The following is a 25,921-nucleotide window of genomic DNA, read 5'->3' on the forward strand; positions in this document are numbered from 1 at the left end:
AAGGGGCTGGCATTGGCCGCAGCACAGAGCTGGGCTTCACCAGGGCACAGCTGTTTCTGTAGAGAATTGCTGGGGGCGAAATTCAAGGTATAATTCCTCATGGAGCCAGTTATTAATGGCCTGACAGAGATCCTGCTCTGAGGCATGGGACCTTTCTAGGTTTATCCACCATCTCAGACCACTTGAGCCCTCTCCCTCTCTTCTACAGTTGTTCCAGGTTCCCAGGCAGGGTGCAAAGCGGAGCTGGGCAAAGTTCCCTTCTTGCCCTTGGTTTTGAATGGCACATTTGGGAGGTAGAGGGTGGGAGCAAGAGACAGGTGAGAGCTGTCCCAGCAGGACATCCCCGTGCTCGGGGTTGAAGACTGCCCCCTCTCCATCCAGGGCCACCCTCTCATTTTAGAGCCTGTGTGTGTCTCCCTGGATTGTCACTCATCCCTAATGCCAGCTGCCAAAAGTAAACCTGCTCCCGGCTCACAGCCCTCTGCCCATGGTCGCAAAGGCAGGACAGGGGCAGATGCTCTCCACAGCATTCAAGGGACAGACACCCTCCAGGGTCATCCCACACTGGTCAGCATCTCTACCAGACTGGTCTCCCAGTTCCCATCCTTCCCCAAAGCCCTTAGCTGCAATGACAGGCAGGAGCTAGTCCTTCCTGCCTTGTTTCACATGCTCACTTCCTGCAAGCAAAACCACCTTATTTTTTTCCCTTGTTGCCATCTACCTTTGCTGGACTGTGTTCAATGTGTCAGTCTAACTTGGTGTCTGAAGGTCAGGGTGTCACCTCTCCACACATCCCCAGATCTCCCTGGTGATGCCCAAGCACTTTCATCAATGAGCGGCTAAAAGTTAAACACCAGCAACAAAACAACAACAACAAAAAAGGTCTTTATTTCAACGACTAGCAAGAAAATTTAATTAAAAGAGTGAAGATACTAATACAAATCCCAAAGGCGCTCCAAGCAAACCAGAGCGATTTGCACGAGTCCCTTCCCAAAGCAGCCAGGCAGGTGTGGCTCTGGTCCCCAGCTCCCCCCCAGCGTGGACATGGTGCAGACCCACGCTTCTCCCCTGCATCCCTCCATGCCATCCCCTTGCTGTAGGAACCTGCAGCAGCCCAAGGAGCTCCCACAGCTGGGGAACAGGCAACTCGGGGGGTAGGTGAGGGGCTCAGGGTGGGGGGCTCACTGGGTAAGCTCACATTGACCCTACGGAAAAGAAAGGCACTTCCCAAACTTCAGTGGCATCCTGCCACCTGCACGCACCTGCCCCGGGACTGCGAGGCACCCCTCCATCGCCTGCCCACCCCGATCCGACACCCTGAGGATATAGCCCCTTGGGGGAGTCATGGTGCCCCAGAGAGAGCAGCAAAGTGGGGTAGGACATGGCTCAAAGGTAGCGGAGCAAATCCAGCTTTGAGTTGTCCTCAGCTGCTTTGTGCTCACTATGGTCCCTGGGGAGCAAGCCCGCAGCTCCCCTGACTGTTCCTCTGGTGAGGCACTTTGCTGGAGAGGAGGAATCAAGACCTCTCACTCCTGGAGAGAGCAGGACAGGGAAAGGTGGTGGCCCTGGGCAGGGACCTCTCCAGAGCTGTGTCCAGAGCCTCCTGCGCCAGGCTCAGCCCAGCAACTCATGCAGTAAGGAGCACTGCAGCCCCAGCCTGATTTTCTCTCCCACACGCACGTTCAACACCCCACTGAGCCCCTAGATGAGGTGCAGAGCCTTTGAGAAAAGCAGGGATCAAATTCTGGATGTAATGTTAATCCAATGGCTAAGTGGATGTCACTTCTAAAATTCAACCCAAAGCCACTGAAATTATGGCTGGGAGACAAAAATCCCAAACCTTCAGGATTTCTATGGAGGAAAGTCTGGTCTGTCCAGGGGGATAGTCTTTTCCCTGCGTTTAGAGACAAGCAGCAGCCAGGCACTTGCAGACAGGCACTTGCTCCCTGACACGGGCCTCACAGCCTCCGTCACCAGTCCTACCCCCTCCTCGCCTCTCCAGAGGTTCAGCTCTCTTTGACTTCACTCTCTGCTCTTTTGGGGGATCCTGAACTGTTCTGGGTCCCAAGCACAAGGATCCAGCCTCAGCTCAGATCCCGATTTTCTCCTGAGGAGGCAGAAAGTTCACAAGAAACACTGAACACAGGAAAACTGCACTAGTCAAGGAGCAGAAATTCTCACAAAACCCCTTCCAGGCTTAACTCCCTCGCGCCGTCAGCTCCTTCCAGCCCTCAGGTCTGACCCTGCAACCTGAACCCAACCAGCCTTTGGGTGGGGGCAAAAGCACCAACGCTGCCAAATCCCCCGCTTCCCACAGCACTTCACAGCAGTGGAGCCGGCAGTCGGGGAAGTGGCCAGCAGCCTCCAGCACAGCTCCAGCCTGGGGAAGTAGCCGGTGAGCTTGGCACAGCGAACACAGCAAAGCACCGAGCAGAATGGGGGGAAGAGGACGTCCGGACCTGGGCGCATTCAGAGAGCAGCTTCTCCTTGCTGTGTGGCCATGGAGTTGGTTAGAAGCAGGACCATGAGTTTCAGATTGTTTAATTTAACCTTTCTTCTCGTTTGAATAGAAATTAAGTCAAAGTCGTAAGCGGAGGCAGAGCCATCAGCTCCCAAGGGTGGGGAAGCCATCGGGACCTCTCTGCCTCCCAGTGTCACTTTCCCCAAGCCTCTAAATCTGCTGCATGGAGCAGGACCATCTACCAGAAATCCCTACGTTGTCCTTCAAAGCAGAAGAGCCAAAACCAAGGCGATCCTGGCACTCGGTCCTCTGCCCTAAGGAGAATCCTCCTTAGCGCCGAAGCAGCTCAGCAAGTGATTTTGGTTCCCGAGACGGAACCCAGCTTTCCATCCCGGTCCCCCCTCCAGTGGCACGGCACGGCTGTGTCACCGAGCAGCTCCCGGAGGCAGCGTGGACGGTGTAGTGTCACTGCCGGTGTGGCACCGGCCCCACCGAGCTGGGCAGAGGGTGCCCAGCTCATCGCTGAGGTCACTTTTGGTGGGGATCAGACCACACACAAAACCATGAAGCAACACGTAGAGAAACCCAAGGGGGTGGAGGTCTCCCCTGCGGAGAGGCCGGGGGCCGGGGGGCTCAGACACGGCCCCGGGGGCTGCGCTCAGGCAGCAGGTGCCCGGCTGGGGGCTGCTGCAGCAGGGCGGCGAGGATGCGCTGCAGCTGGGTGAGGCGGGCACGCAGGGAGGTGGTGGAGAAGAGGTTCAGCTGGTAGGACGGGTCAAGGGGCAGGATGGAGATGAGCCACCAGCACCACGTTGGGCCATCTGCCGAAGCCTGGAGGGGAGAGAGGGAGAGACCCCCACATCAGGAACTGCAAAGTGAATGCGTGGTCTTTGGGCAGCGTCGCTGATGGGAAGCATTTGCTCTTGTCAGGACAGCAATGCCAGCTTTGGCTAAGGTACTCCTCTGAACGGCCCCTTTGTCTGTCCAGGCTCAAAATTGCTGGATAAACTAAATTAATTTCCAGACAAGCATTCCCCAGGGAGTCTCCAGACACAGATGTAACTGGGAAAAAGTCTATACTAAAGAGACAAAGAAATATTTTGTGCATTTCCTTGTTTAAGGCAATGCTTTTTGTAAACATGGGCCAAATCCTGTGTGGTCGGTGTTTTTTGGGGCATTTGCCTTATCATCACGCAAAGAGGTGAGGTGGAGGCCAGGCAGGTACAACCGCTGGGCAGTGCTTTTGTAAACCAGCTTTTTTAAAACCTGAGCCAAACTAAGAGGGAAATGCTCGATTCGGCTGAAGGAGGATGAATCGTTTTGTAATTTGAGCACAGCATTGATGCGACTGCTGGCCAGGACAGCCTTAGCCTGGGACAAGCCAGCAAGAGCATATTTGTAACAATCCAGGCAGGAAACACTTTCTTAAAGGGATGAAAACTACATTTGGGGCTTTTTTTTTTCCTTTCTCTCCAGAATCTGAATTTGTCAGAGCAACTTAATAAGCAAATTAGATCCTGCCCTCCTAGCTCCTCTCCTCTGGCCAGCTATGGCTGTCTCAAAGGAACACGATGAGAAAGGAGACTGCAGCCTCACTAAGCTGTGGGGTTCATTTCTTTGCCCATTTGTTTTTTTTTTTCCCCAAGTGCTTTCAGTCCAGGCAGTTCAGTTTCTTGGTTGTCATTTAGGGAAAGTCCAGGAAAGCTTTTAAAACTCAGTGCTCAGTTTCTAAGAACAGTTTAAAACCATAAAGAAACATTAAACAGTTTTAACAAACAAGCCCTACCATATCTCTGAGTGAGAGGTGCCATAACCAGTACCGGGAGTGAAAAACAGGGTTTGTTTTGCTTGGTGGGGAGCCGAACAGGGAGGCAGGATGGTCAGCACAGGAACGGCGCTGCTTCAGCGGCTCTCTTGGTACCCTCTCTATTTAGAGCATCCCTTCCCTCGGGGCATTACCTGGATGTCCTCTTCCTTCTCTGGCAGCGGTCCATGCTGCATCAAAATGTGCCTGGAGGCAAGGTCTCCATGCTCACAGAACCGCTGAGCCAAGAGGTAGGTGCTTTCGTGCAGGCACTGCAGCTCCTGCAGCTCCTCCCCGGCCACCTGCGTGAAGGGAAGAGGAATGCAGAAGGTGTCCATGGGGAGGCTCTGCCCCACCGCAGCGGGGGCTTTTGAGCACCCCTGCCCTCACCTTCTTGTCCTCCAGGTACTCTATGTCAGCAGTGTTGTAACCATCCCTGTGTCCGCGTCTCAGCACCCGGAACCGCCTCCTGCCGATGGTGTCCACCAGGGACCTCCCGTCCGCCAGCAGCTCAATCTGCCGAATCTCCAGCATGCAGCCATAGTCAGCAAAACTGGAGGGAGCCAGGGAGAGAAAAGAGGAGCTGAGCTGGGATACCAGTGGTGGGAGAGCTGCTTCTCCTGAAGGCACCAACTCCAAGGATGAAAAGGCCCAGGAACATGCTGGCTGGCAGGGGGCAAATTCAGAGATTCATTCAACTCTGTTGAGTTACCACTTGCTGCTAAGAGGACAGGGAATAGCGAGCACACTGCCCATGCTCCCTTGGATTTGCCTTATACCAAAATGACTTGGGTCCTCATACTGCCCTGATGTCCAGCTGTCCTGAAGACACCATCCATTGCAGAGACATCCTCCCAAAGCCCAGAAAATGTTATTTATCTCATTTCACTTGAACAGGACTGGAGCACAGGGAGGATATGTCATGTAAACACAGGTATTTAACAGAGTACTTGGGTTAGGAGCCTGGAGACTGAGCCCACCTGAGCTCTGGAGGTGCCACCAGGAACATAAGGATGGCCACACTGCACCGAACAAAAGCCCATTTAGCCCAGTGTCCTCGCATAGCTTGTTAAGGACAGAGTATGAGAAATATGGCAATTTGAAAGTGCTCGCCAAGAGAAGCTGGAGGACATGGCCAGGGAACCACGCAGCTCAGAGAAGTCCTGAGCCAGAACCTGTTCCCAGACCGTCATATTTAACAGCCACCACTGGCTCTGCCCAGCTCCAGCCCTGGCACCCTTCCTTGCCTGGCTGGTGCGATGCTGGGAGGCAGTGAGATCCCATTTCGCTCTGCTGTGTGGGGAACGCACCACCTCCCTGCTGATTTTATCTGCGGGGTGTAGTGGGATAGGAAATTGCACCTTGTTCCTCCTCTCTGAACTACTCGGGATTTTAGACATTTGGGGCTGGGGCAGAGGGGCAAATCAGCCAGGGCAGAGGGAAGGCGCCTTACCCAGGAGCTCACCTTTTCCCATGCTCGTATATACACATGCCGAACCTCCTTGTGCCCGTCTCCTGGCACCGCCGGATCATGAGGCGGTAGCGAGGTTCGAAGACATGCAGAGGGCAGGCGATGCCCGGGAAGGACATCGTGCATACGAAGATGGGGATGTTCTTGGTCAGGCTGAGGGACAGGAGGAGAGACCACTATGAAACCTCCTGGAGCAAATCCCATCCCAAGGGCTCTGCATCAGCTGCTCCCCCGAACCAGATGTGTCCTTTACCCCAAGAAGTGATGCTCCAGCACAGAGCAACACCAAAGCTTCCACTTGGCTCACCAAGAGCCCAAGGACAGACTCTGCTCACAAAACAGTTCCTTGAAGAGATGCTCCCTCATCCCCAGGTGCCCCATGGGGCACGTCCACACCCACCCAGCACTGCTGTGACGTGGTCCTAGAAGTGGGACAGACATCACTTGAGCAGAACCAAGCCAGAGCAATGGTATGTGGTGTGGGCAGCCCCCTCAGAGTCCCTCCTGGGCCCCGTGCACACACACACACACACATGCACGCACACGCATGCTGGAACAGGTCCCTGCTTACTTGGAGAGCTCTGCCATCTCAGCCCGGTGCAGCTCCCGGCGCTCGGCCAGCTGTGCGGGGAAGGTGGCCAGCATGATGTCCTGCAGCAGCACAGTAGGGCTGTAGCTTCCAGCCTTCAGGTACTGAAAGAAATTAGACCCAGAAATAGGTTGGAAAAGAGCAGGGGGGGAGCCCTAAGGCCCTGCTGGGCTCTGAATCACGCTCACTTTTATTGGAGCTGAGGGTAATTTTAGATCAGAGAAAGTCAGGGATAAAACCTATCAGGGGATGTCGAGCCATATAGCAGGACAGGATGTCAGCTCCACCGAGACCTCCAGATGCGGCTCAGACCCAGGGCCCATCCAATGCAGCATCCTGTCTCTGACAGTGATGCAGTCCTTGTATGACAACCTGATTTCCCTGACGGTCTCATCCAAATCCCTTTTCATTAAACATTAAATCAAATCTCCAGGCTAGTAGGTTTTCCATCCATTTCCATTTTTAAAAGTAATTAGCATTCGCTTCTTTCTTTCTCTCTCTCCCTACCTCTCAGTCCTGTTTACAATCTCACTAAATCACTGTGGCATCTTGTGGAAATGAATCTCTTGGTCTTAATTATCAACTGTCTGGTCATTCCCACGTGAGTGGAGCTGACACTGCCGTGCCAGGGAGCCGCAAACACGTGAACACTGCACCTTCCCACCCCAGCCCTGGGCACACTGCTGGCAGCCGGAGCCAGTCCCTTGGGCTCCCTCCCATGGGACGTGTGCCCTCACCTCTCTCAGGCTCTGTTTGCAGAGAGGGCAGTTGGGCCGATGGTCCAGGCAACGTTCAAGGCACTCCTTGCAGAAGGTGTGCCCACACGGCGTTGTCACCGGCTCGAAGAACATCCTGCAAAGGGACCAAAGTCAATGGACCACAGAGAGCAACTCGGGGGAAGGAGCGCAGGTAAGCCCAGTAGAGAAAGATTTAACAGAGCCTCTGTTCACAGGGCTGGGTGCCCTCAAAACTGTCATTCCCCAGGCCTGGCTCAGCACTCTGCTTTGCAAACCCCAGCTGGTCTCAGTCCCACAGCGGGGGAGTCCCACAAAGCGCTCAGGGACTTGCAGAGGCCCAGGCTGGTGCTGCAAGCGTCAAGCAGCTCAGGGTGGGCAAAGCCATGGGTACAGCTTCTGGCTATCCCCAGCCTTGTACCTGCATCTTCCTTGAATCACCTTGCTGAGAGCAAGCAATTTTGCTTCCAGCAGGAACAAGGCATTCCCCATGTCCCCTCCCACCATTTCAAGGGAAATCTGCTGCCTTCAGCAGCCTTCTACACTGAAGACAGCAATGCTGCAGGGATGAGACACCATGGAAAGATATCTCTTGCGATGTCTTCCAAGCCTGGCAGCCCATGGCTATGAAGCTCACCTCCACTAAAGCTGCATTGGCTAAGTTTTGCTCATAACTCCTGTTAATTAAATGTAAAGGTTCCTAACTGGCTTATTCCTTTAATTAGAAGTCTGGGCTCAGACTGTTGGACTTGCACAATGATGTAAGATGAGAACCGTCCCAGGCCTGAGCACTGCTCCCCATCCCTGCAGGGTCCCCGTGGACCCCTTCAGTCCACATATGGCACCCCCTGGTCCTGGCAGGGCTGCTGTTCCCCAGACACCCACAGTGGTCTGTAGCCCAAAAGGCAGCAACGGGAAAGTGCCACCTTCTCCCCTGCTCCAAGAGCAGAGCCGGCAGCAAGCACTCAGGTTGCTCACAGGTAGCTCCAGGATCAGAAATGAAACGAAGGTCTCGGGGAAAGCCCTGCTCAGCACTGAGCCCTGACTCCTCCTGAACATTATGTTTCCCTGCTCTCAGAAGAGGCCTAAATTCACCTAATTCAGATCAGATACAGCCTTGATCTCTCTCTCTCCTGTATCATTCCCCCATGCCATGCCCAGACCTGGAAAAAGCTGCCGTACAGGAGATCTTGACCATTTTGCACGTCTGGTGGTGCAACACCCAGCCCTCTGCCAGCAGCCGCTTGCACAACTGCTCAAGGTCCTGGGACACGCGAGGAATAACAGCCTGGTTTCAGCATGCCCTCCGGCAGCACCCAGACCTTCCCCAGCCCTGAGTCAGAAGACAGACACGGGCTCTACCCGGTCCCCTCTTCCATCTCCAGGCACAGAGCCCAGAAGTGCTCCTCTCTGGGTTTGCAATACCCCTGTTGCTGACGGCATTTCCCTGGGGCAACACCTTCCTGTTCCAGCCCGCAGTTACAAAGGGCAACCACTGCTTTCAGTCTCTGACCCCACTGAACATCCCCACCTCCGCTTCGATGTCCCAAGCAATACAGACCTAATGATGCTGCGCCCTGAGACAGGGCGATCTGAGCTCTTACAGCCTGGCAGAGCAAAGCATGCCCCTGTCCTCCCCTCTTATCTGTTATCTCTACTGAAACCTGTGTTTCAGCAGTACTTGAGACTGAATTTGCTATTAAGATGTGAAGAAAGATCCACACTAGGAAAGAAAACCCAGCAGGCACTAATTCTTTATCCTAAAAGCTCTCCCGCCGGAGAACTCACCGCATGCAGAGGGAACACTCCAAGTCAGATACGCTCAGCAGCTCCCCGAGGCATGTCTGGGTACACTTTGCTGCTGCTGTTCCCTCTTCGTTATCTAGTGGCAAATGAGAAGGAAAGAGAAGACGACTCCCCATTTCAATCCTGAAAATCAGTCTTTGCTTTTTGACCTTGTTCTGAGGTGTAAGTAGTTAATTGCTACACAAAGTGCTTTGAAGGTTAAAACAAAACCGCTAGGAAATGTGACATAAAGTCCCCTATTAACCCATCTGTGTTCATCCATAGCTTTTCCATCAGTGGGTCTCATGGTACTTGGTAGTGGAAGGTGGTATCTCCCTACCTCCTTTTGCAGGCAGGGAAACTGAGGCACTGGGAGGTGAAGTGGCCTAAGAAGCTCCCAGATGGACGTCTCTGAAGACCTGCCACAAGCCGTCATTGCTGCTTTATGCAAGCCCACATACGTGGAAGCCAGCTGGCTGGACGCTGATGGCAAGTTAATGCCAGTGGAGGTGCCGCTTCCCCCAGCACATGACACGCTGTGTCCCTCGCAAGGGAATGTAAGTTCCGATCTAAAACCCATGGGAACCAAAGGAAGCTTCTCCCTGGCTCCACACAGAGAACAAGCAATGTCTGGCTTTAGCAAGAACTTTTCACCAAGTGACACCCAAAGGTTTGGTGTACCTTTGCCAGCTCAACACAGGAAGATTGGATCCTCCTCACATGCATGAGAAGCAGCAAATGTGCTGGCCAGAGCTGCCCCATCAGGTGCCCCTGGGATCTCTGCTCGCTGAGCTGGCACACAGCGCAAACACTAAGTTTTCAGTGCCAAAATGGATTTTAAACAACTATTTTGTATGAGATAAGATTTTGGTACCTTTGACAACACTCACCTACCAACTGCCAGCCCTGCCCCTCTGCTGAAGTCTCCGGTTCCTGCCGTCGCCCTGGCTCGGAAAGGGTGGCTGTCCCCTGGCCGTGCTCAGACCCAACGTCCCCTCTGCCATCCACCGGTTCTCCCTCCTGATCCTAGACACAGCAAAGATCAAATCAAGCCCAAAACCTCTTCTCCCTTGGAATACACTGCCCCATCCACCCCACTGAGCCTGATGGTACCAGTTTTTCCGGTGTGTTGGTGTATATTAACTTCTTGCATCTGCAGGACAGCAGGAGAGCGTGGCCTTCACAGACAACCCTGCTTATCTCATGGTTAAAAAATGGGTTTACTCTGTCCAGATGTACCACCTGGTATTTGGGTGTATCTGAGCCCATTTTCTCTGATTTCCCCCTCTCCCCAAACCTGCCAAATTCAGCTATAGAAGGCAAAGAGCAAAAGATGAGCTTTCCTTAATAGCTGCTAATGGTCTGAACTGTTCTCAAATGTGGTTTTTGGATTAAAAAAAAACATTAAAACTGACATTTTCTTTTTTTTTTTTTTTTCTGAATGTAGTACGACTTGGGTGTTTTAAACACAATGAGAGTCCAAAATCTTACCAGAAATATTGCAGAACTGTGAGAGGAATGGAGACAGAAAGAGCCCCCCCTGTTTCCCCAGTCTCCACAGCATTAGCTCTGATGGTGTCTCTGCTCTCCCACCCTCCACCACCTGCAGCTTCTCATCCCAGCACACAACCACATACACATGGCTATGGTTCTGCACAGCCTCCCTTATCACACCTCCTTTCCCATCATTGGAAAACCCCAATTTGAGATGTCCCAGAGGGACATTAAGTCCCATCACAGACTCCGATCGTTGCAGGCTCTCTCACCTGAGCTCGTGCAGAAGACGATGGGAACGCAGGGCTCCCTCCATCAACCTGGGGACCAGTCAAGCCCTGGTGAGCATCACCCGGGCATGCAGCAGCTGTGTGTGGCTGAGGAGCATCCTCCTGCGTGAGGATCTGCAAGGAGAAAGTGGGGCTCAGGGGGGTCTGGGAGAAGGAAGCAGGGAGGTGGGTGGGCTGCCAGGCTCCCTGCTTGCCCAAAGCAGCTTCCTGCTCGCTGCAGGGCACGTCGGGGTTACTTGTTTCAGCGCTGGCTGAGCTCTCTGTCAAACAAATGCCTTAGCAGCACGTAAGGAAGAAAGAAGCACCAGGCAGCGAACAAAATGGTGTATTTTAAGATGTGGGACCCATAGTCTCCTTCACCCACAAAGAGCAGGAAGGGAGTGAGCTGTGGAGGGTACAAGGTCGTTCGCCATTCCCCTGCCCTTTCCCTCCTGGGGGGCAAGTGTCCATCCATGGCATGAAGTCCCCATGCTGGGGACACTGTCAGAGGCCCCACTGGTGATGGTGATTCTGGTACACAGGTGGGTGCTGGCCTGAAATAATCTGCAGAAAACACACTGACTCTCCAGTGGCAGCTTTCAGCTGGCTGCTTTGCCTTGGGTGACTACTGATGCTGCCTCGAAGTCCACCTCGTGCCATGTCAGCATCTAAACCCTGCAAAACTTGAGACTTGAAGATATGGACTGAGGAAGGGGAGTTTTCTTCACAGGGGAACCTGCATCAGAGCGATGGGAAGGGTCTTGGACCAGGACCTGACTTCACTTGATTCTAGTGCTGGCCAGAGCAGCATGATCATGATGGATGTGAGTTCCTCAGAGGACAAGGGCATCTCCCTGTGTGATGTGAGGGCACAGGACCCCGCCACGGTACTGCCCACACACCTTCTCCATCTCTCTCTGAGCAGGGTGGAAATTGGGACTGAGCATCAGGCAGTGCTCCCATGCCACCAGGGCTTCGGCTCTCTGTCCCATCTCCAGAAGCACCTTCCCTTTCCTGAAGAAGCCCTGCAGAGCAGAAAAACCTGTGGTGACTATGAGACGGTGACCAGCTGAGCACAGGCCCCTTCAGCTCCCATGCGAGCCCCGAGGGAATCTTCCTCCAGCCTCCTGCCTGCTCCCATCCCAGGCCAAAGCACCCAGACACGTCACTGCTCCCATGCTCAGACTCATCCTTTTTGCCCACTAGGTCCACCCACAGCCAGGTACCCATAAAACAGGACTCTTCCAAAATGCAGCAGTTGCAAAAGCCAAGCAAACAAACCCTACAGAGACCTAGAGAAGGAGTCAAGGGCTTCTGCTTTTGAAGCTGCAAAAGTATTGCCAATGAGTGCTTCACAAATCAGCAAGTGAGCTCCCAGGGCTGATTTCTTCAAGGGCAGCTCAGCCTCTGGCCAACACTTCCCCCAGCCCCCAGCTGCGATCCTGCGCACCAGCACACCTATGTGCCCTCACCACCTGCACGCCAGCAAGGAGTAACACGGTGCCAGACCTCTCCCATTAGTGCAACACAGCACTTGCAGCCTGGATTTCCAACTTAATGGATTTGGCAAGTATATTTCTGAGCAGGATGAACCCAATGGCTAGGAGAATTCAGGAAAGGAGGAAACTGCCCCCATACAGTAAAATTTGGCTCCAAGCATAGCCGGCCGATGGGGCCTCCCCTCCGCTCACCTCATGATCTCCAGGCTCAGCCCTGCACACAGCGTCCAGGTCCTCCAGCGCCTGCGGGTGCTGCCCCAGCGCCACGAACACCTCTGCCCGGCACAGCCGCAGGGAGCTGGCGTCCGGGGCTGGAAAGAGAAATGTCGTCACTCGTGTGATGAGTCCATGCGTGGTGAGGCAGCGGGGCTGGATGAGGCCAGGGAGACCCTGCCGCAGCGGGATGGCCCCTGCATCACTGCCTCGTGTTGAACACAGCCAGCTCCTGCATTCCTCTTTGGCAGGAGTCACTAGCCTCATAAGTCTCAGCAAGGAAGTTATTTTCCCTAAATATCTGTTTTTAAACTCTTTGAGGCTCTTCCCTTTGTTTTTCCCCATCTCCCCCAAATGCACTCAGCCAAGGGGCCCCACCAATGCCTTGGGGCTCAGCCACACTGGAATCTGGGCTCTCATGCATCCTTTTGGGATGCAGCAAAAAGGCTGTACCATACACGTACTCCCTACGGGGGCTGTTGCCACGGGAGTCTGTGCGATGTGATTCACCCAGCGGAGCCACAATAACATGTTACGAAACAAGCCTGCAGCTGCAGAGACCTGCGATCCCAAAACACCAGAGAGCCTCCCGGACCCACCTGGCTGCCACCGCTCTCCCAGGGCAGAGGAGAAAGGGGGGGTGCAAGGATCTGCCCCCACCATGTGGCTTGGGGTTTCCAAGTATGAAGAAAGACTGAGATTTCCCAAGAGAGAGGAAGGGAACTAGGCATCCAGTTCCTCGTCAGCAAGATGTTACTGATGGGATCTCAGTGGCGGGGGGGCAGAGCTCCCGCAGGTGCTGCTGGCTATGACACCCGAAGCATCACAGTGCTGGGCACCCTGCACGCTCCTGCCTGCTCCTAAATAACATGCAGTAAGACCCTCTTCTCTCCTGCCACAGGGAAATCCCATAAAGACCTTCCTTTCTACCAGCATAGCCAGCAGGGGAATTGGGGTGGGGGATGTCGGGGAGTATGAGCGAGCAGCATCTTGCAAGCCCACACAGTGTGGCTCATGGAGTAACCAGGCATGGTTATGTTTGTGGGTTTGAACTGTGGAGGATTCCCCGACCCACCCCGTTATATCACAGCTTGCCGCGGAGGTGACCTACATCCATCGCACTGCTGGCTTTCCAGCTAAGTCAACGGGTCCATGCACCCAGCCCTGTGGCCCACCCCCAGTGCTGACCATCACCAGCAGGATGCTGGCTCTGAAGCCAAACCTGCATCATAAATGAAGTACCATTTGCAGGCACTGGCACTGCATTTACTGTGGCAAAAGGCTGGCAGCACCACCTTGCTGAAGGGCCAACAACTCCTACTGGGGCCAGCCGGGTCCAGGGGGCTGGGCAGCAGCCGACCAGCAGTCATGAGGAGACATCATTGCTGATGATGTCTCCTGCACTCCCAACGCCGGCAGCCTTTCTTCCTGCCCCAGGTCAAACACGGTGCTGATTCAGCTCTACCAGCGAACTGTAGGTCTGGATTAGCAGCCCCATGACAGCAGGGTGCAGGAAGTCAGCGTCTGCCCGCACTCCTGCCTGCCTACGCTGTCACCATGCCCGGGCGCCCACCAATCTGCCCAGGTGCTCACCACGTCTTATCATAGGGGAGGAAGCTCTGCCATGGCTATCACCTCCTTTTGTCCCCATGCCCAGCGCAGAGCACAGGGAGACCTCGCTCTCTGCCTGGGGCTCAAGGTGCCACCGCAACCCGGAGGACAGCAGAGAGCCCAGCTCCAGCCGCTCCTGCACCAAGGCTGCACTGGCCATGCTGAGCTGTGCAGCAGAGCAACACCTGATCCCTCGGAGCTTATTTTCATTTATAATGTTAGCCAGGACCTTGGGGCTCAAGTCAGGAAACATGGGAACTTGCTGCTTGGTACCCCATCCCACAACCACACATCCAGAGATGAAATATTCCAGCCCCTAACAACAGGTAGAGATGAACAAATGGGTACAAAGTCTAGAGGCTTATTTTCCACGTAGGCAAAGCCATTTGAACATTTGCACAGCCCAGCAATAAAGCGACTGATTTGGTGAAAGCAGGATGTGTAAAATGGGGCTATGAATTCTGCATTTCTCTTCTGCTGCAGCTATTTTTGATCTATGATATCATTAGACATTAGGGACGTAAGCCAGCTGGCGGCTCCAGCAGCTGATGAGTGACTGATAGCGCTCCGCAGCCTCCCGGCTCCAGGCATGTAGGGAGGCCTCCTGTGTTACGCGTTACAGTGCTTTTTTTTTGTTCACTTAGAAAACAGAAGATAAAAAGTTGACAATTTATTTTCTCCCAAGCGAAGAGAGCTACTCTGTAGGCTGCGCTGAGTGGGGCTCTGCAAGCTAGCCCATCGTGCAACGCTGAACCACAAAAACAACATTCTTGTGGGTTGAACATTTATCAGTCGTTATGTTTGAAAGCGCAGGGGAGCCCATAAGAAGTTGTGCTGCCTGAAAGCAGGCTGCAGGAGTTGGAAAACACATCCCGAAAGCACCACCCACATGGCTCAGCCCAAGCAGCACCAGCAAGCGCAGGTTTATGGGAGCTGCGGCTGTGATTGCAATTTCCTTATTGCCCTAAGCCAGACTTCCCCTGTCCTTCAGGGAATGGAGCGTGCAGGGAAGACCAAGGACAGAGCTTGCAATGATTCCTCTTTATACTCACAGAGGCTTTTAAAAAGAGATATATAATTGTACACCCCAATCAGACAAAGTCTGGCAATCAGGCAAACAGCACTAGAGAACTGTGCACATGCATTTGTGTTGAAAGACGGCTGCGCAGGGTATGAGAGGGACGCCTCAGGAGGTTGCATAAAGGGACCTGCTTTCTGCTGCCAACACCAGGATGGGCCAGCCCACTCAGCCCTTTGGTTCCAGGCATACTCTGAACCTCTGCACTTGTCTCGCAGCGGGCGATGAATAAGTGTCTGCACCGCGGGAGGAGAGCTGACTGCTGTCATAGAAATGCCGGTGGAGAAAGGACTTTCTGCCTCTGCCACCCCAACCCCCTGCTCCAATCACATTGTATAACCCCTTTTATTTAAGCATTACTCTCCAAGAAATCCACTTACAGCCACACATTAAAGCAGATCAACCCCTCTGGGCCCGATCCTGACCCTGCAGGCAAATGTCTCGCCGGAGCCGGTTGCAGAAGGGGGCCCGGGGGGGGACACATGACACCCTGCCCTGCGCCGTAGGGCTGGCGCAGGAGCTCAGACAAGACTGTGTCCTCGCCAGGCTCTGGAGGAGAGGACGTGTCTGTCCCAGACTGGAAAAGTCCCAACCACTTTACATAATGGCCAACCCCCCAGGCAGAGCTCTTCTCCTGACCCTGAAATATGCCGGGCGGCAAGATGCAAGAAGCTGTTTGTGGCTCTTTCCTCTCCGGCTGCTCGCTAACGCCAGAAGCGTGTGGCCGACGGGGCAGGCTGTGCACCCTGCCCTGCCCGGGGCCCTGGCAGCCGGGATGAGCTGCAGGGCTTCCCGGCCACCCGCCCCCTCCCATCACCCCGGGACACCTGCGGACATGGGAGAAATGCCCAGCAGCTGGAGCCCCCCTCCCCATCCCCACCAGCCCTGCCTTTCCAACGCTTCCAGCTTCCCAGGTCTCCCAGCTCTGGACCACGCAGGCTCGGAGGGCACTGCGGTGCTGGGACAAAGTGACCCACGTTGGTACCCACCTGCTCCAACAGCACAGCCTGCGCATCCTCGTCTCAGCTGTAGGGCTGGCTCCTCGCTCCCAGCATCCGCACCCCCCAACCCGCCCCTCGGGCCCGGTGGTGCTTACCCAGCTCGACCCCCTTCTGAGCCATCCTCAGTGCTTCCCGCAAGTCCCCACGGGTGAGACGGTCCCGGACGCGGGCTGCTAGCCAAGCCAGCCGGCTCTCCCGCTCCACGCATTTCTCCAGGAGGCCACAGAGCACCACGTTGCACCTCGCCGCCCCGACGCCCAGCAGCTTCAGCCTCTCCTGGCACAGGGGGCAGCGGGAGGGCACGGCCCCCCCGAGGCACGGCTTGCAGAACGAGTGACCGCAGGACACGGTCACCGGCTCCCAGAGGAGGAGGAGGCAGGAGGGGCAGCGCAGCATGTCCAAGCCCCCGCTCCCGGGGCCGAGGGGCTGCCGGGCGGGGCTCCCCCCCCGGGGCGAGGAGGACGGGCTGGGGGGGCCGCGGCTCATGGCAGCAGTTGCAGGCGGCGAGCGGGAGCTGTCCCTAGGGCCGGCGGTGCCCGCACAGCCCGGCCGCCGCCGGGCCCCCGACGCGCATTGTCCCGCTCCGCTCCGCTCCGCCCGGCTCAGCCCATGCTCCCTGCGGCTCCCGCGCCGCCCGGCCCGGCGGAGCGCGGCGGCTCCCGGCACGGCGCGTCCCGTCCCGTCCCGCCGGGGCAAGACCGCCCCGAGCCGAACCGGCGGGGGGGCGACGGCGGCGGAGCTGCCGCGGCCGCCATTGGCTGCCGCCGCCGCCGCGCTGCGCCGCCCCGCCCCGCCCCGGCCGCGTTTCGTAACGGAGGCGGCGGGGCCGCGGAGCGGGGTCGGGGCGGCCCCGGGCGGGATGCGGGGCCGGGTGCCCCGGCGTGGGGTCGGGCACGGGCGGCTGAGCAGCGCCCCGGGCGTGCTGGGGGGCTCCGGTGCCGATTCCCCGGAGCCGGGACGCGGGGGCGTTGGGGGGCTCCGGAGGAGTGCGTACAAGTCGGGGCAGTCGAGTGCGAAGCCACGCGGGGGGTGCTGGAGAGCTCTCCGGACCAGCTGGGGCGCAGGGTCCCCGGGGGGGATCTGGGACACTGAAGTGGGACCAGGGTGCAAAGTGCTGGGGGATGTTTTGGGGTGCCCCAGAGTGGGGCCAGGGCACTTTAGAGCCATCCCGTGGGCTGCCTGAGGTATGAGGGGTGTTGTGGAGCAGGGCTGGGGCACAAGGCCTGGGGGACACAGGGTGCTCCGGGATGGAGCCAGGAGGGCGGGATGCTCCAGAGTGGCTGGGGCACGGGATACCGGGGGTGCTCAGGAGCAGCCCGGGGTGCCTGAGCTAGCTGAGGCTCTCCAGAGCAGGAATGGGGTGCAGGGTGTTGCGGTGCTCCCGAGCAGCTGGGGCTGGTGAGCCTGGGGCGTATCGAGTGCCCCTTTGCAGACCCCACCATGCAGACCTGTCATGGCAGAATGTTTTGAGGGAAGGAGTGTCCCTCCAAAGTAGATGGGAAACTGCATCTCCCCCAGATGCTCTACTTACCCAGAACTGAACCAGTTCAGACCCTATTTGGGGAAGGTCTCCCTCCCACTCACAGATGAACCCCCAGGATGGGTTCTGTGTCCCAAGGGAGATGCATCCCCCCGCCACGCAGCCATACAGCGAGGAGCCAGCAGCTCTTGCATAGCAGGTGCTGGGAAAAACAGCTGAAATCTGGCAACCCTGGAGCTTAGTAGAGCAGACTTTATATAAAGTCTGATATAAGGATCAGACTTTATATAAGGCGCATTCCCCAAGGGCTCTTTTGTGTGTCCCCAAAAACAAACCGAACCCAGGCACGCACAGGAAGGGGTGGTCAGGGCGGGAGATCACCAGTAGGATGCGAGTCCTGGTGAAACCCGTGCCCCACTAAGGGAGTGTCTGGCGGAGGTTTGGACTGTGGAGCAGGTTTTGTTTCAAAATCTATTGTGATTACATTAAACAGCTCGTGAGTGGTTTTAAAAGCTCAGCAACTAAGTATTTTGTGTGGGCTTGGAAGGCTTTGCTGCTTGCTCCGTTATCTTTTTAAGTGATCCCTTCAAGACTGGAGAAATCTCTGGCCCTGCTTAGCAGCACAGCCCCGAACACCTCCTGAGCATGGCATTAGGGACTGCAGTCACCCCGGGAGTGTCTTGGGGCTGTCAGGGACTCTGCCCCACAGGGGACATTTTCCATGTTCCCCATCCACAGGATCAGTCTTTGGTTGCCCTCCCAGAGGGACCTGCCACATCACTTCCCCCAGCAGTTCTCCCGTGGGCATTTCTCAGATGGGCAAGGCTCATTCACACCAGACACTCTCCTGTCATAATTTAGTTCTCACCATGGCTAGTTTTTCCACCAAAACCTGGATTCTCACTAAAACAAAAGATTGCCACCAAGGAGTCCTCACCAGTCTTACCTTCAGATTACCCCTCAAGAAGGACACGTTCATGGCTCCTGAGCCGTGAAATGAGGGTGATTTTAGCTACCGCGGCCAACTTTGCAGTGACGTGCTTGAAGAGTGCTCCCACGACCTGTTTGTGTGGCTCAGCTTGGGAGCAGCAGTTCTCCACCACGGGGAGTCAGCGTCAGGTGAGGAGCCTAGCATCTTTCATCACCCAGCCAGCTCCTCTGGGAGATGCCAGGCTGTTTCCTGGGACCTGCCTTGTTCTTTTCCTCACCTCCTGATTCATTCCGCAACCATTCTCATGTGTGTGGGCTCTTCAGCGCTTCGTAGGCAGTGAGGACATGCTGCTGCCTTTGCATAATGCAGTTAAAAATCAATCAACCACGACACGCGAGTCCATTGAAAACCAGGCTTCATTAGCCCCAGCGCAAGAACAATTTGTTTTCTTCATTCCATCCAGAGCTGAGCTGGTTCTGAACTCCAAATGCTTTCGCTTGTCACTGGTGTGTTTGTGCTGACTCAGTACATAACTGCAAAAAGAAAAAAATTAAAAAAAGGTTTAAATGCTTCATGCTAACCATTCTGCTGGCCAGATGAGGACTTCATGTTTTGCATAATGCAGAACAGACCACACTGTGTTTAGGAACTATTTGCAACGCACAATAGGATTTATTTTTTTTTTTTTTTTTTTCACTATAAAGGTGGGAAACAGCCCAGGGTCAGTGCAGGTGAGGAGTTCCAGTTGCTGCAGGAGAAACCAGCTCCTCTCTGGCTCCCAGCCACATGCGCCACTTGTGCTTCGGCTTGAGTACAGCCTCATTAATGTGGTCCAGCTTGTTGACAGGGCGACATGAGAATCAGGGCTTTCACACCGGCTACGTTTGCTCATTTTTAGTGCATAAACATTTGTTGCAAACGTTGACATTTGATTTTGACACATTAGGGATTAAGGAGTGGCTCAGAGGTGACAGCACCTACCCAGCAGTGCCTTTTTTTGTGCAGGGAGAAGAGACCTGTGTGCTCCTTAGGGTGTCTTCAAAGGCACCATAAGCACTTGCTAAACAGGAATATGCACCAGGAATGTCATGACCCCTTTTACACACAGCTATCCCTGCTCTGCCCACCAACCTCCTCCTGCGGAGATGAGGCTGTCACCATCAGACCTGAAAGTCCTGTTGCACAGAGGTAAAACTAGTTTCCCTGTTTCAAAAGCACGGGAAGGAGGAAAGTGTTGGCATCCCAGCTGAGGAGGAGTGTTGCTATCAGCAAGGGCCATGCAGGGCTGATGTTGCACAGTGTGTAAGAGCCAGTGCAGCCTGCACAGGATCAGGCCCCGGGTTGTTTTTTCTGCTTAGGTGATGAAGCAAAGAGCCAGGGCCAAAGCCAGCCTCAGCATCTGTGCAGACCCACTCCTGCCCTATGGTTTACAGCATCCTTTCAGCAGCGCTGTGCCTGGATCCCGGCTTGTCTGCAAGCCTTGACAGTTCGTCTAAGGAATTATTTTTACACCTCAGTATGTGCAAATAACATGCGAGGAGTTATTTGCATCATACCCCTTCCAGCCTGTCAACAAACACATCAGCTTCCTGGAATTTTTGCTTTTTTTGCATCATAATATTTCTAGATCCAGGATGTTATTCAACCACTAGGTTTCTCCATTTGCCACATGCGTTTCAAAGCTGGTCCTGGTAAGCGAAGCAAAAGGAAGTGGAAGTAGGTGGTATGGGAGACCCTTCGTCTGCAGCCACAGCTCGTCTTTCATAACAAGCACCTTTTCTTTCAGGTCTCTATGCAATAAGGGGAGCTGCTCCATGCCTGGTCAGAGGCAGAGGCAAGCAGATTGCCTCTGGCAGAGGCAAGCAGATTGCCACACTGCTCCTTGATGTTTGGCATTCGAGGTCTGCACTGTGCTGACTAGGCGTTGGGCAGGGAGCAATCATCTAAATTACATGGTATTGTTCCTGGGTCCTGAAACTCTGCTGCTTGAGAGTTCAGAGAGGCCCTGACTCTCTCAGTAAGGAGGATCAGATGTAAACAGGGTTGGAGAATTAAAGAAAACTTTAATATTTTCCCTTCTGAGTCATACAGGCTTTGCCTGAGGCATCATCATTCCTAGAGAAATGAGTTGACTATCACATGGATTGGCAGGACACAGAGCTGCGATGTAACGTTACCTCATTGCTCATGTAACTGGGCTTATCCCTGAACTCCTGGAAACTGGAGAGTCACAGGGGGAGAGCCCAGATCCCTGTCTGGCTCATTTTACTTCTTGGGCCAAACATCTTGGCAAAGAGGTTGGCAGAACATTATCACTCACTCTTGGAAGCAAGTCCCACATAAAATGCGTGGAGATACCCTTTTCCATGGGCAGTCACGTACAAGCCACATACTCCTGAGAAGGGAGTACAGCTAAAAGCAAGGTCAGAATTGTCCCCATTACCTGAGGGGAAGTCCTAGGATGGATGACAAGACCATGGTCTGCGGTGCAGGGTGCTCTAAGCTTGCCTTGACGCACTGCAACTGTTTCATGGGTGTTTCAAGGGCAACTGAAGATCCTCCATCTGTAGGAGGGGGCCAAAGTCAGTATGGCTCATTTAGCACCATCTAATCCTAGGGTACATAAGGGCATGGATAACATAATCAAGTGACGAGAAGAGAAAAAGCCGTAAGGAACCCACTTTCTGAGGACATGACTCCACCTTTACTTTGCAGCAAGCTCCACCACTTCCAAGGGGCTTGGTGTCCACAGGGAGCTGCATCCTAGCGGGCCAGACCCAGAGGTCACATCACCCACTTCATCTTCTGGATGGGGAGAGCTGATTTATAATCAGTCATTACTAAGGGGCAGACAAAATTTACCGGCTTCACAAGCTGCTGTATGTCCACGTGCCTGACCTCGGACATGTGGCTGGGGGTGACGCCGTGGTGGCCCATCACTGCAGCTCTGGGACTCGCCAGGCTGCTCTGCCCCGCTCATTCACCAGCCTGTGTGGCCCTGGCTCCTTGCCCCAGCAAGAAGTGAGTACGTGCTGCCTCCCTCATTTCTTCCTTTTTTGACTTTTCCTGTTTAGCTCCCACCCACCTGACAAAGATGCCAGCAAGGCTGGCGCTTCCTTTTCACTTTGCCAAAGCAGGCTGCAAGTGGCAGCGGGTGGGCTCTGCAGATGGCAGAGCCTGGCCTGCAGTGATGCCGCTGTCCTGCCCTACTCAGGTCAGGTCCAGGGTCCAGCTTGTCCCATTCATCCAGTGCCTTAATGGGTGACAGGAGGGTGCTAACTGGCAGAGGAGCCCGGCTCCCCTTCACCAGGGCACCGACTGGGAGCGAATCTGCTGGTGCCAGTGGGGTTGTGTGGGGCATCCCAGCGTGATGGTGCAGGGAGAGCATGGGCAAGCTGCGAGGTCCTGCAGCTGAGCATCCCCTCCATGAATACTCCTTCCCCAGCAGCCAAGAGCTGCCGGGTGAGTGCTCGCCCCGGGCTGCAGATCTTTCCCCCTCTCTCTGTTCTTGGTGTTGGCTCCTGTACAGATGTTTTTCTAGATCATCTTTTGTGTGTAGCTTCCTCATCCTCTGCCCTGATCTTTATTCCTTCAGCTCCAGCATCTCCATCACCACCAGCCTGATAATTCAGTGTTCTTCTTCGTGAGGACAAAAGAGCTCTTGCAAAGCCAGTGGCTCAAATTCCAGCTAAAGACCCATGTCTGACCATGGAGGAGAACGAAGCACCTTGAAGGCTCAGGGAGCAATGCAGGGGGCTGCTCAGGGTCTTCCTACAGCCCCCCCTTCCCCACAGCCAGGTGGTGGGAAGCCCTAAACACAGGCACTGGGCTGGATTTCAGGCAGGATGAGCAAGGCTGTGCCTCTACCACAATTATAAATACCTGTTTGTGGGCTCCCTGGCTGGCTGCAGCGGTGGTGGCCTGGGCAGTGCTTTCTGCTTGGGGAGCAGACGAGTATTTCCGGCTGTACCTTTTTTTTTTCCACAGGCTGTTTCTCCTCCACCTCTCGCTGCACTTTGGACGGCAGGTGAATCGTGTTTGGGTAAGTGAGTCATCGCCCCTCCGCCAGCGTGCCCTTTCATAACACACGGACGTCACGGCTTTTAAAGAGGTCAAGTTGTTAGTACTCGGTGGAAGATCTGTCACCCAGAAAACTGTCCTGGTGGATCTGCTAGAGCAAATTGCAGGCTTTCCTTCATAAGAAGCCTGCCACCATTTCTGTGTGGATTTTAGGAATGTATTGCAGTGAGGTTTGGGGAGTAAAGAGCCTCCTCTGCTCTTCTGAAAGAGCAAATGCAGGAGTCCTAGAAGGGTTTGCAGGGGAGAGAAGGGTGTTGTGAAAGTTCTGTACCCGTAGAGTCATTTTCATGAAAATGAATCCCAAGCACTTCAGTGACTAAAGCTCTGCTATAACTTTTAGCTGCTAATTAACATAGCAAAAAGTCTTAATTTACATTTTCAGAATGAGGGGACAAGTTGCAGAAGAATGCAACCCAGAGAGGAGTAAGTGTGAGTGCTCTGCGGGGAGCAGGAGCAGAAGCAGGGATTTGATCTTCCGAAACACCCTTCACTTGCAAGACTCAAGTTCTCTTTGGGTTTTGCCTTCCTGATTATTCAGCACAAAAATAGACGAGTTGTTTCATAGGAAACCTCTGCCTGGCGCTCTGCAGAGTTTAGCAGATCATAAGCAGGGCTACAGGAATCAGCTTTTCTGGGAAAGTCAGGATTTCTAACTGTTTCCATTTTTTAGCGGAATGAAAAAGCGACTTGAATTTTTCCATGAAGAAGGTCACTTGGGAACAAAGGAAAGATTTCTTTTTAAGCTCTACATTAAAGAGGCTTGTTTCCCTAATAGAAAACTTTATATAATAAAGCCCCTAGATGCAAGATGAAAAATTTAATTGCAAAGTAAAGGTCCAACCTTTCTGTTCTGAAATTGTTGGCATTTATAGAAAAATGCCTTCTTTTGGGGGCATCTCTGCATGAAATGGTATGGAAATCAATTCTTTCTCCATGCCTAAGCTCTCTTGGCATCTCTGCTGCTACGAGGCCCTGGACAGCTGCATGCTATGTGGGGTCCCTGCAGGTACCCCCAGATGCCATTAGCAGGGGCAGCACAACCCCTCCTGCTCCCCAAGGACCAGCTGAGGTTATTATATAAAGAGGAGTAAATGCATGTAAACAAGACTTGCTTAAGTAACTCCACAGCTGCCAGTTTCTCTTGCTGGTCTTCTTTTCCTACTCCACCCCTCCAGAGCCTGACGTGATGGGTGTTCGGCACAGCTCTGTCCATGCTCCTCTCCCAGCGGGCTGAAGGCACATCAGCTCCAAGGAGCCCCTAGTTGAACCTCGCAGATGCTTCAAGCAAATGAGGTGATTAAACACCCCGATGAAGTCAAACCTCATGCCTAGCAGCGCTTGGGAAGGTGCTGGCTGTCACGTCCGTGAGCAAGCACCCATCTCGGCGCATCGAGGTCGTGCTGGGGGACGTGTCCCACAGGACAGCCACTGTCCCCCTGTGGCTAAGGGTCCTCAGCATCTCCAAAAGCCAGATGTTCCACCTGCTTTTTGCCTCCTCCACTAAGTGTTTTTAGAGCCCTAATCCACATGGCTGGCACGAATGCTTGTGCTATACGCCCGTTCACGTCGCCAGGCTTCAAGCCAGGGCTGAGATGCAATGAGGACTTAGGGACACCAGCTAATTTGAAATGTTTATTACCCCTGCAACTTTCTGGGGAAATTTGACCAGTTTAAATCAAGGCAGCACAGGGGCGCAGAGGGGAGCAAGCTATGTGCAGGGAGAGGTGCCGAAGGCAGGACAGAGAACCTCTTGGCTGCCGGAGGAGACGCCTGGATGTTCGCACAGCTGGTCCCTGGGTGTGTTTTGCTTTTTACTCTTGTGCCACAGGGATCTGGCTGCACATGTTGTATTTGCACAGAGCTTAGCGCAGTGGCCTGAAGCAGGGGCCATAAAACAAACAGCAAACAGTAAAACTTTGCCTGGCTCAGCACTCACCATCACCCAGCAGTGCAGGGTATAACCACGCTGGCTCTGAGGATACGAAGGTGCTGGGATTTGGGCACTGTGAGGACACATTGGTGGGGTCAGCTGCAGACAGCCACTTGCGAGCTTCACCCCTTTGGGAGCTGGGGCACAAGGTGCAGAGGACTATTTCAGGGCTTTTAGCTTGTTAGGTGAGATATCTGCCATCAGCTGAAAAGCAGAATCTCACTCCAGTGAGATGCAACACCTCAGCACCAACTGAACAGCTACAGGCATGCTTGACCTCAGAAAATAGAGTCTGGTACAGCCTGCTTGAAAAGTTTCCAAGCTTTAACTTAAAAAGCAAAGGCAGGGCCTCCCCTTTTCATGTCCAGACGCAGAGAGTCTATTCCAAGAGATTTCCATCCTGTGGGAGTGTGGCCTGAGGGGACTGTAAAATGCCGTAACTCCATATGCTATTTGGAAGTAGGTTGTGTCTTATGCAAGAGTCCTGCATACTTGCATGGAGGAGAAAGTAAAATATGTAAAACACAGCGTTGTTTTACATTGGCACCCTTGTTCATGCAGCAATAAGGCACTTAAACTCAGCCTTTCTCTGCTGAAGCCAGCCTTTCTCTGCTGAAGCCAAACCAGCGCATTTAAACCCAGTTTAGCTTTTGGGGTTGTTTATTTTTCCTGTCTTCGTGTTTTTCCTTTAATCTTCGTGCTGGATAATTAAGACAACATTCCTCAGCATCTTTCCTGCTGTTTGCTGTGATTATACAAGAGCCGGCTGAATTTGTTCCATGAAAACAATATCTAAAGACGCATTCTGTGGTTTCAAGTAAAATCCTCCACGGTGTTGACTCTTAAACTCGAATTTGTCAGATATCTGCATTACTCAGGAAAAATACCCTCAAAAAGACTCCTTACGGAAAGGAAATCAAGGCGGCGATGCAGCGAGGAGAGCTTGTGCTCAAGTTTGCATTGAAGTTTTTATTGACGGTGAGACTTCTGGGCCTGGCCTAACACCGCCCGCAGCAGCGGGGTGCTGGCACTGCTTTTAAGGGCACAACCTCCTCCTCCCAGGTCCCTTCTCGCTGCAGGGGATGGACCCCGCCGGCAGCCCGGGCCGCCCGCCTGCGCCTCCCGCACCCTCCCCGGCGCCGGTGCGCTGCCTGCCCCGGGCCGCGGTGCGGGAGCCTTGCAAAACAGCCGAGCGGTTATGAAACCCAGGAACCCGCTGCCATACGTCCCATCCCCGGTAGATGGCGGTGCCAGCTCATTTTTCCCTTTTTTTTTTCCCTCTCCCCTTTTTTCCTGCCGCTACGCCCGGTTCCAGCCCCAGGGCTGGCGGCAGCACTGCAGGAAGGGAAGTTTTGGGGGCTTTTTTTCGACTATAACTGCTTTTTGTATGTTTTTGATAAATTTGAAATCACAGTCAGTTGTAACAGCTCAGCACAGCCCCAGGCATCTGGAGCCGCCTTTTGCCCAGCCTGTCTGTCCCCGCTCAGGCTG

The 25,921-nt window shown here is 54.2% G+C and overlaps 1 protein-coding gene across 2 annotated transcripts; it reads right to left on the minus strand.

The window, feature by feature from the left end:
- Positions 1-869: 869 nt before the first annotated feature.
- Positions 870-16,748, minus strand: LOC140656908 (LON peptidase N-terminal domain and RING finger protein 1-like). 2 transcript variants are annotated; one of them, XM_072873173.1, is made up of 12 exons: positions 16,105-16,747; positions 12,299-12,417; positions 11,510-11,632; positions 10,611-10,742; positions 9,735-9,870; positions 8,848-8,941; positions 7,063-7,177; positions 6,308-6,429; positions 5,731-5,889; positions 4,656-4,818; positions 4,421-4,567; positions 870-3,292 (listed from the first exon to the last, which is right to left on the minus strand). In XM_072873173.1, exons 1-12 carry the CDS (start codon positions 16,493-16,495, stop codon positions 3,095-3,097), a joined length of 1,899 nt encoding a protein of 632 aa, XP_072729274.1. In that variant the 5' UTR covers positions 16,496-16,747; the 3' UTR covers positions 870-3,094. The 2 variants fall into 2 exon arrangements, with proteins under 2 accessions (XP_072729274.1, XP_072729275.1); XM_072873174.1 differs by lacking the exon at positions 11,510-11,632 and having other exon boundaries at positions 16,105-16,748.
- Positions 16,749-25,921: the final 9,173 nt, after the last annotated feature.

Source organism: Ciconia boyciana, chromosome 9 (assembly GCF_034638445.1).
Source record: "Ciconia boyciana chromosome 9, ASM3463844v1, whole genome shotgun sequence".
Lineage (NCBI taxonomy): Eukaryota > Metazoa > Chordata > Aves > Ciconiiformes > Ciconiidae > Ciconia > Ciconia boyciana.

Bases quoted from the DNA above. Each gene is read 5' to 3' on its own strand.
- LOC140656908 (XM_072873173.1), bottom strand. From the start codon at position 16,495: ATGAGCCGCGGCCCCCCCAGCCCGTCCTCCTCGCCCCGGGGGGGGAGC. The intron at 5,890-6,307 runs GTAAGCAGGGAC...CCTGTCCCTCAG, and splicing joins GAGATGGCAGAGCTCTCCAA to CCTGACCAAGAACATCCCCA. The intron at 4,819-5,730 runs GTGAGCTCCTGG...GGCTCCCTCCAG, and splicing joins ATATACGAGCATGGGAAAAG to TTTTGCTGACTATGGCTGCA.